Here is a 13821-nt window from a genome sequence, read left to right as displayed (position 1 = left end):
AAAATATATTTTGGCAATATAAATTGTTGTTGAATTCTTTTAATAAATGCCTTTATTTATAAAACTCAAATTAATTCATTTACATATCTGGATTAACTTTAAAGGATCATTCTATGATAAACAAAATTATTGTTTAAAATTTCAGTTACATCACAAATTTTAAATTATTTTTACTTTTGTGCATAAATTATTTATAATAATCTCAGCTATTTTTAAATTTGAATTCCACAAAATTTATTTATACAATAATATATAACGAATAACATCAAGGCAGCAAATATTCATTCAGCTTTAATCGTATAGCTTATAATGATGATAAAGTTTATAAATGTTTATGAGAGAGTATTGAGATTTTATTATTAACAACAAAACTTAAATACAAAACTCTGTATTGGTAGCGGAACCTCAAATTGTTATACGCAAACATCCTGCCAAACTCTTCTAATCGATTATTAGTTTTCAAAAAAAAATTTTTAGTTTCTGGACATGAGAAGTTTAATAACATTATTTTACTGATATTATAAGATTTAACTTTCTATAAACTATTTAGGACATAGGTACTGCGAATGGTATAATATTAATATGATGAATACATATAATTATGTTATAAATCTGGCTAAGTACCTGCATCTGGGTTTGAAGCTAATCCTATACGATCGGTTACTTTACTAGGTTCAACAACTAAGGTCGAAAGTAGGGTAAAGGGTCGTTTTCTGTAATGAACATAATTTCCTCAAAGATGACCTATTGGGTTGGTTGGGCTATTACTGTTGATCCGAATAAAGTGAGCGAGAGTTTATCGAAAAAAAAAATTTAAGAGTTTACACCTTAATCAGTTTCGAACCTGCAAGTAAAACTCCATTCACACTAAATATATAAGGATCTTTTTGGAAGATCTTAATTTGTACAATTACAAGTAGAAATATTTACATTATTGATGGTTATTTTATAAACAATAAAATACAAAATGCTTAAATTGAATTCAAATTAATAATAGTTTGGAGACTCTGTACTTTTAGAAAATTTAAAGCCAATAATAAAGTATTTTAAGAAATGTGAAAATAAATTGGATTCAATACATGGTGTGTCTCTGCTAATATTGCTTGTAACTTACAATCAAACATGATTTAAAAATCTTCAGTAATTAATAAGACTTCAATTAATTAGTATTAAAAAATAATTGAAAGCTATATAGTTGTATAACTGCCATATTAAACGATAATTCAATGGAGAATATAATTTTGTATGCAGTACTGATTGGGTCTACATCTTGTATTAACCTGCCTTTATAAGTGCTAGACTAAGTCCCCTTTGCCTCATCCCAACAAAAACAAAAACAGTGGGTCCTTTCGGGTTGCAACAACAGAATGTTAATTTGAATGCTCATTTGTTTTTTGTATCATCGAATACAATATTATGAAAGTGATTAATTAAATAAGTGTAGGTGCAGAGAAGGAAATTGACTACTTTTTAAATTAATAGATGTTATTATTATAGTTATATTATTGTAGTTATTGTTCATTGACATTTCTGAATGAAGTGGACTATATTTATAGTCCATGAAAAATCAATTTGCGACTAATACTTGTCATGACTTGATTACTCCAAAAAGGAAGGGTTCACAATTGCACTTAAGTTTTTGAGTTAATCTATGGCAGAAACATTATCATCATTAAAATCACTTTTATTAAGCACTACAGTTTTTGTGTTGCTAGTTTAATAAAAATTATTTTCGCTATAAAATTTTTTTTTATATTTTGTATTCATAAAACAGGGGTTTTTAACTATTTGTGTACCAATACCAATCTGTAGTAATATATTGTAATTTTTGTCTCTTACCACAATATTTTGTGTGAAGATAATGGCGCCTATATTTAAAAAAATATTTTTCCGTTCTGCAGATTGTTTTGGGTTGAAAAACACTACTTTAAAGTATATGACGAGATAATATAAAAATGAAAAAAAATTTCGTACAAAAATATTATTTAAAATCAAGAATATACATTTCAAATATCTTAATTAATTAGCTAATAATAAATATTTTGAAATTTAAGATTTTTGTATACAAATTTTTGAATTATTTGTACACATTACGTATATACATAAATCAAATATATCACAACATATATTAAATATAATTAATATATATATCGTAATATAATTATATATTTATTACAAACTCAATTTTTTATATTAAAATATACATATCATAGATAGATCATAGAATTTATGGCTTTAACATTATCATAAATATAAGCAACAGTGAGTAAATAAAATGAAATTAATATGGTTCAACCATAGTAAATTTTAAATTTTATGAAATTTATTACATTTAATAATTATTAACAGTTCAATAACAAAAATTAAAAAAAAAGAAAGTTAAATCAATTAAAAGATTTGGCCACTTTTGGAAAAACTTTATATAAAAAATTAATTATATAAATCATATAAAGAATTAATTATATATATAATATATAACATTGAATTTATATATAGAATTATATAAGTTATTAATTATATAATATAAGAAATTATTTAAATATGTTACATAAAATTTAATAATATAGAGCATATAAAAAATTAATTTAAAAAATGTATACTTATGTTTGTTATATTAACGTAAAAACAATTTTAATTCTTCTTTAACATTTGCCAATAAATAGTCAATTTCATATGTAATGTATGAATAAACTCTTCTTATTTTCTAATATTGTTGCTTTTCAATTTTTCAATTATTTATAATATATATTACTATACTATACTATATTATTTATATTATACTATACTATGTTTCATCATTTCTTTTTCTATTCTGTTCCTCTTCTTTTTTCAGAAAGTATTCCCAATCTGGTATAACTGTTAATTGACCCATTAATGGACCCAAATTAATCATATTACCACTACGTTCTTCTCGATTTGTTTCAATGGACATTAAATACTGAACAAGAAAAAATTATAAATTAATTATAAGCATATAATATTTGATATACAGTGAAAGCTCTGTTAAACTGAGGTCTTTATTAGCAGACATCTCGAACACAGTTGCTAGTAACAGCAAAGTAAGTAAACAGATACTTCTATTAACTGAAGAGAATTGGTAATTTCGCCGGTGTCCGCTTAAGAGAGCTTTCATTGGAGATATATTAAATTAATGTCTTACTTGTTGGAATCCTGTATTAATGCCCATTTCTACATCGAAATGTGAATCACCTAAGACTAGTTTCGTTTTGCCCGATTTATATCGAACTAATTTTCCTATTTTTCCTTCAGGCTTATTTTTTAATGAGTAAATCGAAGTTTTGTTTGTTTTGCTGGCAGGTGTGTCAGATGTTGATGCTTTCGCTGGTTCCTACAAAATAATAAAAATATTTATATTAAATTATATGCTCATTTTTTCATTTGATTATTTTTAAACAAAACCATTAAATTTATATAAAACATCATATACGTCTTCCGTTGAAAATATTAAAAATATTTATATTAAATTATATACTCCTAATTTTTTTTATAATTCAATTATTTTTAAACAAAATCAATAAATTAGATTTTTTCCTTCTTTAAAAATAATACTGAAATTCTAATAACTTTTCAGAAGTAAACGATGATATTCAGACATTTATTATTTTCATATATATAATCTTATGTAGAATTTAATGGTAAAATTTTAATGTATACATCCATGTTTATTAAGTAATTAAGAACTTAAATAGCCGAATCTCTATTAAATAGAGAGAACTAAGAGCAAATAAAATATGTTAAAAATATACTTCTTTTTGTGTAGGTATATAAAAGATATGAATAAATTTTGGTTTAAACTCCTTATAAATATATAATTTATACTAAATGATCATTTAAGTCGAAATCACTTTAGTTATACAATTAAAGTAGAATATAAATCGAGTCTTCGTTAATTAGCTAAACTTGAAATTAGCTAGGAATCCGTTTGGATTCCAAATTCTCAGTATTTTAGGGTACACGTTTAAGTGTAATAAAATCAACCGGACGTATTGATGACTCCAAGTGTTAGGCCAATTTCAGTGTTGAATACATTATTGAGTGAATTGAAGAGTGGATCATCCATTAGCTTATGACTCTATTTGGATAAGTTTAGATAGTGACACAATAGGTGTCTTGGTGTCTCTTCCTCGATCGCCAATAAACACTATTCACAAGAGTGAATTAAAATTTTAATGTTAGTAGAACAAGATGAGATTTCTCTTCCTGACTAATTTTCAATAACCATTTTATTATTAATGCCCATATTACCAAATATCAAAACGTACTTTTACAAGAGTAAAAACTGTGTGTATCATAAGAATTGTTTAAGAAGAAATATAAATGTTAATATTAAAAATATCTGGACAGGTTGAATACTTGTTTGGTAAAATTATTTTATATGCTCTGAAATAACGATATAATATCATAACAATATTTTTTTAACAGTACCATAAAAAATGCTTATATAGCTTATAATCTTTATTATTTAATGCATCTACAAGACTCTAGTTTGGCTCGGTCTACGCCACAGAGCCACTTGTTTTCAACCGACAAAGTCATGATCCCACAAAAAACAGGTATATGATTGTTTTAATGGTATGGGGTATAACAATATTTTATGGCTCTGCTAGATTTTGGCCCTGGGTACTGTTCTAAGAAACAGTCTGTAATTATGAAATATGTGTTAAAATACCTAAATTCCACATTAAGTTATTTATACTTTTATCGTTATAGGTATTTTGCAAGGAATGTGACAGTACAACAAGTTAATGTCTCTAATTAAATGCAGCAAATATCTGCTGTACTGACACTGCAACCAACCAATCATATGTAAAGAAGGTAGTTACTCTCTTGCGTTTAAACCACACATTTTTAAAGAGAAATACTTATTATGAATCCGAAACTATATATATACAATAATAATATTAAAAAAAAATTTCTAAAGATCACTACATTATTGATGTTTGGATTTATTCGAAACAGTTGTATTGTAATTCATTACGATTCGACTTATAATTAGAAAAAAGCAGTTTCTTTCTCATTAATAATTTTGAAAATAAATTTAAATTTTACACATTTTTCAAGATCGCTTATGGGTATGTCAAAAATTACCTCATTATCCTTCTCTGGAGAATCGGAACCATCAACTCCAAAAGGTAATGCATCAGGAAACTAAGGAAAGATTAAGAATATGTAATTAAAAATATGTATTTGTGAGACTTAAAAAAAGTAATTAAAGATATATATTTATCCATTGTACATACCTGCATAATAAAAATTGGTGCTTTTTCTGATGCTAGCAGTTCAGCTACCGTGTGTGGTTGTCGAGCATCACCCGAAGTGTTTTGTTGTTTCTTCTGAGGTAAATGTAAATTTTGAATATCTCGCGTAACGTCATCTATTTTATAGACGAAAGGTATACAGTTATTATCTATTGTGTTTATTCTTATTTTTAATGCAAAATAATAAATAATAATAATAGATTTATATAATATTTTTACATATGTTGAATTAGTGTATGTACAGAACACTAATGATGATTAAATGGAATATTGTACAGTGAATATACTGAACTTAAAAGATAAAGATGAAAAACAATACAAAACAAAAATGAATACTTTAAGGCGAATTTATCTAAGCGATTCATGTGTTAGCTAAAAAAATTAACTCTACGACTCACCCTCCAGTTTTATTACATCAGCATTTGGAATTGGAAATTCCAATTTAATTTCAGGTTTTACACACTTCCACTTTACTTTTGTAGTAGAAGCAAGTTAAATAGATCAAGGTGAACATAAAAGTGTGATAAATAGTAGTTAAAAATTAAAAGTAGAAGAAAACTAACAAATGTAGTAAAAATTTCATTGAAATTTTACAATGAAATTGTAAACACTCAGACGAAAGCAAGAAAATCATTATATGAGAGGAAATGAAATTTCGCTTTCTAAATGGCATTTTGTGGTTGTTTGTTTGTTGTTTGTGCAGTTTTGTGTGTGACTACCAAGGAGCAGTAAAAGTCACCGCAATAAATTTACAACAATTTTTAATAGAATTCATATTTCACTTACATTCATTTAATTTCACAGGAAACAGTCCCATTTCAGTCTTATTCAATAGAAAGTCATCGTCATCGGAATCGCCAAGCAATTCGCTCACTTGCGCCGCGTCCAATTTTATGTCAATATTTTTACTTTCGTTTTTCACGACTGTTGGTTTACGCATTGTCGAAGGCGCATCATCCGTATTTCGACTATAGGATGCTTTACGTATATTTACCTCGCCAGCTCCTTCCGAAAATAAACCAGCTGTCTGTATATAATTTAAGCTACCACCACGTGCACCACGCCCGATACCACCACGTACTCCACGTTCTGGTCGGCCACGATTGCGACCACGTGCTGTGGTGTCTTTCGATGTTTTAACATTACTACAGAATTATGCGATAATATATTAAAATTTTATTTGTTTCTATATTATATTTTACTTACGTATTTTTATTTCGCACTACATTTAAATTTGGAGTAAACACTTTCTTGGTGACACCAGCGGTTCCTCGTCCACCCAATGTTAAATCTCTGGCTGGTTTCAGTGAAGATAATTTCGGTATTGCATTTAATCCGTTGAGCATTGTTGCTCCGCCAGGTAGTGTTGTTTTCATCGCAGAGTTTGTTATAATTTTTTCATTGCCAGCGCTGGACATGTTACAAAGAACTGCCTAATTTTAATAAAAACACAGAGGTTTTGAAAACTGTCAGGCAATCGCTTTTGTTGTGTTCTCTTTTTCTTTGACTGTGGATTTTAGAGCACTCAGCTTATGGCACATTTTGACATTTTAAACAGGGTGTTATAATATTATATAATTTTATGAATCCACATATAACGGATTGATTAAAATATTATTTATTATATTTTAAAATAATATATATGAAATTTAAATAATAAAAACAAATATAATAAAAAATTTTTACAGTCAAATTCATAAAAATTTTGATAAACAGTGTTATAAACCTTCTATAACTTTTTACGAATTAGGCTGTTACTATATAAATTTCATATATGTAAACAATTATTTAATATAAATTAATGTATATGATTTATTTGCAGTCTTGCATATTATTTTAATATATTTAAGAAAAAAATTGGAAAAATAAAAAATGTATTATTTATAATATATATAAAAATATATTAAAAAATTAGAGTTTTATATCAGCAGTTTAATATTAAATTTTGTCTTGTAATATAATAGTTATTATAACAAGTAGTATTTATTTGGATATAAATTATGTTAAATGTAATTGTTGTTGGAGTGGTTTCAATACTAGAAATATAATATATAAAAACAAGGCACATTTTTTTTTTGATAGCATTGATTTATATTTTTCAAACCTCTTTGATTGTGTATATAATATATTAGTTTGTGCGGTTATTTTTGTTTTTAAAATATACTAACTTTTATTTCGAAAGTTAGTATATTTTAAAAAACAAAAATAACCGCATTTTAACATTTTCGAAGTAACGACTCAAAAATTAAAACAAAAATAAATATTAGTTTGTGTTTAGAATGAATTAATTGGTTGAATCAAAAATCGATATTTAAATATATCAGACAATTAAAGTTCACTAAGCGCTGTAATTTAATGTCAGATTTCAATAGAATCGTGAAATCTGAGCAATTCTTTCTATTACTGTATGTGCAAATATAGTTTGGTTCTTAAGTTCAGGGCTTAAAAAAGCGCAGACACGATTGTAGACACTTTCCCAACTCAGGTATCTACAAGTTTTCTCATATCTAGCGTTTAGGTGACTTTTTGTTATCCCTAGTAGAAAAATACTTTGGTAGGTGTTATAAGCTTTCCCCTTATATTATATATCCAGCTCAATTTTTTATCGATTTATTTAATAATATGGGGTACAACTCTTTGCAATTACTGGACCTTTATCTCGTTGAAATCGTTCGATTCGGGACGCTTAAGTAATAGTATTGTGTCAATTTAACTTTAACTTTATATACTAAATTTTTCAGTTTATATAAAAACATGAATAATATAATAACTAACGGTATATTCACATTATTGAAACTAGCTCTATTAATTAACTGTATTAAATAATTAACTTAATGAACTATATTAACGTTAACTGTTTAATTTATAATAAGTACCACATTTTATAATAATGTAGTGTTATATGTCTTTATGGACAACATTCATCCATGAATCTTGCCATATTTTATTCTTAAGAGAGATATAACTGCTCCTTATACAGACTTCATTTACATTTCAGAACGGGTTATATACTTTCCATAGTGATTATGTTTAAAAGTTGGTAGATTCTGAACTATTTTTGTTTATGTCCACACTTCAGATCTATACACTAGAACAAGACGAATTGCGGTTTAGTAAACAGTGTAGTTGATGTCCTGTGAACATAATCCCAATGTGAAGAAATTTTCATGTGCATATAAATTCGGTAACCATATGCAGAAATGATCAGGTAATATATCAATGGATTCAATTCTTATTTGTGAGGCCTGCTCATGTGATTTTTTTCATGATAGACTATTATAAATATTAAGATAATCACAGAATGTAATATATATTTGTCGTAATATAAGTTTATTAAATTTTTTTTCATAGTTATTAAGAATTATTGGATGAATACTGATAAAGTCAGTTAGATTGACTTAAATTTATACCACGAGTCATTTTAACTATTCCAAAGTAGATATGTTTATTTCACAAGTTGTAGACTGGTATTCAACAATATATATATATATATATATATATATTATAGGTCACATGTATAACGAAAATAGCAAGTGTATCTGAACAATTTAACATACAAAATTAAAAAATTAATTTCTCTAGGCCTAATATACTACAGAGATAGATTATGATGTCAGTTCTATGTTAAAAAAGTTTTAAGATTGTCGCTTCTAAGAATGTGAAAACTTTTGTGATAACAATTTTTCAGGTTGATAACTTCGGTGCTTAATTTTGCAATATTATGCTGAATATTATGTTTCACATGACCGTTTTGAAATCGATATTTTCCTGACATTGGAATTAATTTTATTAAAGAGTATTAAAATTTACCTATAAGTTTATGGAGATTAGTTTACATTAGTACTTAATATATGTAAAATTTGTACTACCTGTGCTTAATTCTTTAGGTTGCTAGGCAAAATAATTGGAAAAGTTATGTTTAGAATAAATTGAAACTGTTCTATGACCAGACAAAATTTGAATCCAATCATTTTTCTTCTTATGTTCTTTTCTTCATAATCATAATCACAACCATAAAAGTTGACCCAACAATATTCCATATGAAATAAAACTCAATTATATTGTATGAGATTAACTTTAATAGTAATTTATCAAAATACTATTGCGATAATATTAAGATACATTAGTAATTTAAAACTACAATAGACTAGAATAATTGTTTCAAATGAAAATTAAACATAGAGCAGTCAGAAAGTATTATTGGTCCTGTTACCATAATCTCCATAAAGCCGAAAGAAAACTTTTTCATAGTTTGTCTCTATACACGATAATACTTTATAAGCTATGTTCCCAACTTTTCATTTTTTTTTTAACTTTTCTTTTATTCTATTCTATTTTATTCTATTGAAAAATGAATAATTCTTTTAACTTTCTGTTTTAAGAAAAATCCAATGAAGTAAAGGTATATGAGTCTATAATTTCAAAAATATTTTGTTCAATTTTCTGTACTACATTACTAAGATAAGGATAAAATATTGTGGTATATAATACGCTCAAGCTGACATTGATTTATTACAATTAATGAAATATCACTACTTTTCAAAATATGTTATTTTTGTTTCTCTCAATTTCGTTCTATATGATTTTTTACCAAAATTATTAGCTCCTATAGCATATATTAGCGAAATCACGGCTAACCTTACAACAGAAGTTAAGATTTTTTTGTTTATTGGTTGCTTTAGGAATAGACGAGAGCTTATATTAAATTTTTTCTGTTTTAACATACATATTTAGGTATATATTTATAGATATATTTATCTATAAGTGTTCTAACATCTTTCAATTCAGAATATATCGTGATTGAAATATCGAATGCTTTATACCTCGTTAAAAAAAAACGAGGTCTAAAGCAATCGAAATCGATTATTAGTTTAATTATTATTATTAGATTAATCGATTTTAATTAAACTAATAACGATACATCTTCATAGTTTCGAATAAAATGAAATAAAAAATGATAATAAATAAAAAAATTGTTACCCTAATGAAGATTAAAGCAAAATACTTATCTATACCTAGTCCTTTTCCATACTATGCATAAAATCTGCTTACATGTGGTTCAAACAATATGAGATGCAAGCATTTTTTCAGGGAAATACAAATATTCTTGGGCCTTAAATTGTTTTAGATAAGAGTTGGATAAAATATTTAATATATTAAAGTATTAATTTAAAATCCTTTTGATATGCATGTTAATAATATTATTATTCTTTTTTACTCATTTATTTTCTGGTTGATCTGTGGATCACATTCCTCCATTTAAAAAAAAATGCTAGATGTACATTGTAGTTTTTTAATATTTTTAACATCTGAATTATATTATCTAACGCAGTCTTAATACATATTTAAAACATGTTCTGAAACTAAAACTTATAAAGATATAACCTATATACATAATATTGGTCTAATTATTGCTGTTTTGATCACATTATCGCAGAGAACTCAATTTAATATAGTTAGACCTTACATTTCGTGCTATCTTGCATTTCTAGACTTTGAAAAGATAATTGACTCAACACTTCTATTTGCAACGTTGAATGACGTTACATCAATGAGTTACCAACTAACTTAATGTCTGCAACTCCATTTGTCTGTCTGTGTTCTTTAAGTGTCACAATTTTTATAAAATTGATTTTTATAAAATTGTGAAGGTCGTATTATCCACGCAATAATCTTATAACAAAGAAAGATATCCAGCGTAAAGAGTGTTTATTTAATACAATGTTATGCTTGTTAGTCGACAATAATCGATATGGCAATACGTGTTTGATAAGAACATACCGATTAGATTTGTCTTCATTCCCACAGTTGCAATAATAATTCAATAAAACTGCACTAAAAATCTACTTAATCGTTAGAGTTAAAATCAATGAGGAGAATATAAAGATTCATGTACTATTGGGCTCTATATCTCCAGATCAATACAATTCAGATCTCTTTAATATTGTGTTGTACTATTTGGTCAGCATTGTGTCCATATAGTTAATAGCAATATAGAATTCTTTACATCTCACTCGCCAAATCAAGTTACAATTTGTTAATTAAATGTTAAATCTATAGTGCCTAATAACATAGTTATGAAGTCTAAAATTAAACATATTCTTATAAAGCCTACTTCTCTTCGTCTAAGAAAACTCAATGGATTGATATCTTTGAGGTAGTGACAGAAGAGGTCTAAAATTAAACATATTCTGAGAAAGTCTACTTCTCTTCGTCTGAAAAAACTCAGTGGATTGATATTTTTGAGATAGTGACAGAAGAGGTTTAAAATTAAACATATTCTGAGAAAGCCTACTTCTTTTCGTCTGAAAAAACTTAATGGATTAATATCTTTGAGGTAGTGACAGAAGAGTACATTCTTGAAGAAATCAAATCATTTTAGAAATAAGTTCCAATTTTAATCTGTAGTCCCAATACAATAGAATAGATGTTTGGAGGAATCAAATTTATTTACAACTAATAAAAATAAAATTTCTTATTAGGTAAACATGGGGGCATCAAATAGAAGTAGCAACATATGCATTTGTTATATATATATTTTATGAATATTTATTGTACACATTTTGATATTAGCAGTAATTTGTTTTTATTTGTATTAAAAATTATATTCAAAAGATAATTATTTCCTTATCGTGCCATTAATTTTGATGTCACTAAACTGTTACTACTCAAATTTTCTCTAAAACGTGTTAGTTTTTCTGTTCATATGGGCCTTATGTTGCATAGTCTTAGGTCTTATGCATTATATCAGTCGACAATGAATTATTTTTTGCATAATTTATTTAATATTTAAGTAATTTTAAACTGCAACATTTTATTAATATTCATAGCAAAATTTTAAGTAATTATGCAGGAGCACATAAATAAAAAAATTGAATACATTGTAATATACTTAGAAAGTGCTCAACAAATTTAAGTTTAAAATAAAATTTGAATAATTAATATTAAAGTCTCATAATAATATTTTCAAATGAGATAATAGTTTTAAAAATTCATACACAAAACATTGAATTTTTATAAATTAAAATTTCCAAAAAATTTAAAAGAAATTCAAACTTATATAGTTAACTATGTAACTATCTATATAAGATAACTATATGGGTAGATAACATAACTAACCTTTAATTTAAGCTTTATAGTAGAAGAACATATGATTAAAATAGTTAAATTAAAATAGTTATTAGAGATATATATTTTACTCATGTCATAATAAGGATCGGTTGTTGAAGAGCTAGAGCAGTTTAATATCACATAGTTTGAGTAGACATCTTTTGGTTCCCATGTACTTACACCATGTTAATATTCTATTTAAAGAGCCCATTAAAATGGTGACTATATATGCATCATGTATTATTAAGTGTACATTATTTAGTGTAATCGAAGTATTCTATTAAAGATGGATGTAACATCTCGGTATTTTTGTTCACTGATTTTGTTACGATATTGGGTTATATATTTTTCTCCTAAAAGTGATTATCAAGATATTTAAAACCTTTTTCTAACATAGAGATTTGCTGCACAGAATTGACGGAAGAAAATTATTTACACTGAAAGACTTTGATTGCAGATAGGATTCTGATACTGGTTGTATATTGGAATATAATATGTGATACACAGATTTTATGAATAAGTCCATTATAATCTATCAAAAGTTAACGTTGAAAAAAGTTTTTGGACAGACTGGACACTGAAGAATAGTAGTCCCTGCGCTCAAACTCAAATCATATTTGTTTTGATAATCGATTTTCTTGCTAGATGATTTCTTGATTTTCTCTAAACTAAAATTGGAGAGAAGAGATAAAATTATTTGCACTAGGGAATGACTCCAACTTTGTTAGAAATATTATTTAATATAGCTTGACGAGAAAAAAAATAAGGTTAACAAATCTATAGAAAGAAGTTTATGTTGTGTTTTTGTCTGCTTTGGCTTTGTCTGATCATTTTATTTTTTTTTTGGATATTATATTGAAAACATTTAATTTCATTTTATCTTAGAATATATATTATGAATTGATTTCGCAAAAGAGGATTTTTTCTTTTTCTTTTTTTTTCAATATAAATGAATTGAAAAAAAATTTTTTCTATATAATTAATTGGGATTTTTTGACTAACGATATAGATGTTTCAAGAAATACCTAACTAGCTTATGTATGGGCTGTACATATCTTTATGAATTACAAATTCATAAAAAATTATTAATGCAATATATTTTGAGAAATATTGTACAATATATGTATATAATATAATATATTTTAAGATATATATAAATAAATTTGTTTTTTTTTATTTTGACTTATTATTAGTAGAACCCAATTCTGTCTTGTACTGTAAATATGGATTCATTAATATGCAATATGAACCGGGGGCTATTAGTACATTCAAACTATCTCATTTTGGCACGTGCTTATTTCTATTAATTAGTGAACGTTCACATTATAATGAGCTTATTTATGCAACTGATAGAACTTTTATAAACTTCATTTAACAATATATCACACAAAAAAATTATATATAATTGGTATATTAAATCATTTCTATATCA

The 13821-nt window shown here is 25.8% G+C and overlaps 1 protein-coding gene across 2 annotated transcripts; it reads right to left on the bottom strand.

Moving 5' to 3' along the window:
- Positions 1–2769: 2769 nt before the first annotated feature.
- LOC119668742 lies at positions 2770–6849 on the bottom strand. Of its 2 annotated transcripts, XM_038078353.1 has the most exons (7): positions 6486–6849; positions 6066–6424; positions 5678–5752; positions 5262–5395; positions 5110–5169; positions 3161–3349; positions 2770–2938 (listed from the first exon to the last, which is right to left on the bottom strand). In XM_038078353.1, the coding sequence occupies exons 1-7, from the start codon at positions 6695–6697 to the stop codon at positions 2786–2788; spliced, it is 1182 nt and encodes a 393-aa protein (XP_037934281.1). In that variant the 5' UTR covers positions 6698–6849; the 3' UTR covers positions 2770–2785. The 2 variants fall into 2 exon arrangements, with proteins under 2 accessions (XP_037934281.1, XP_037934282.1); XM_038078354.1 differs by lacking the exon at positions 5678–5752.
- Between the last annotated feature and the right edge of the window lie 6972 nt (positions 6850–13821).

The sequence above is a fragment of the Teleopsis dalmanni genome, chromosome 1 (genome assembly GCF_002237135.1).
Source record: "Teleopsis dalmanni isolate 2A chromosome 1, ASM223713v2, whole genome shotgun sequence".
Lineage (NCBI taxonomy): Eukaryota > Metazoa > Arthropoda > Insecta > Diptera > Diopsidae > Teleopsis > Teleopsis dalmanni.
Note: the sequence above shows the minus strand (reverse complement) of the source record. Positions and strands in the feature narration are given on the sequence as shown.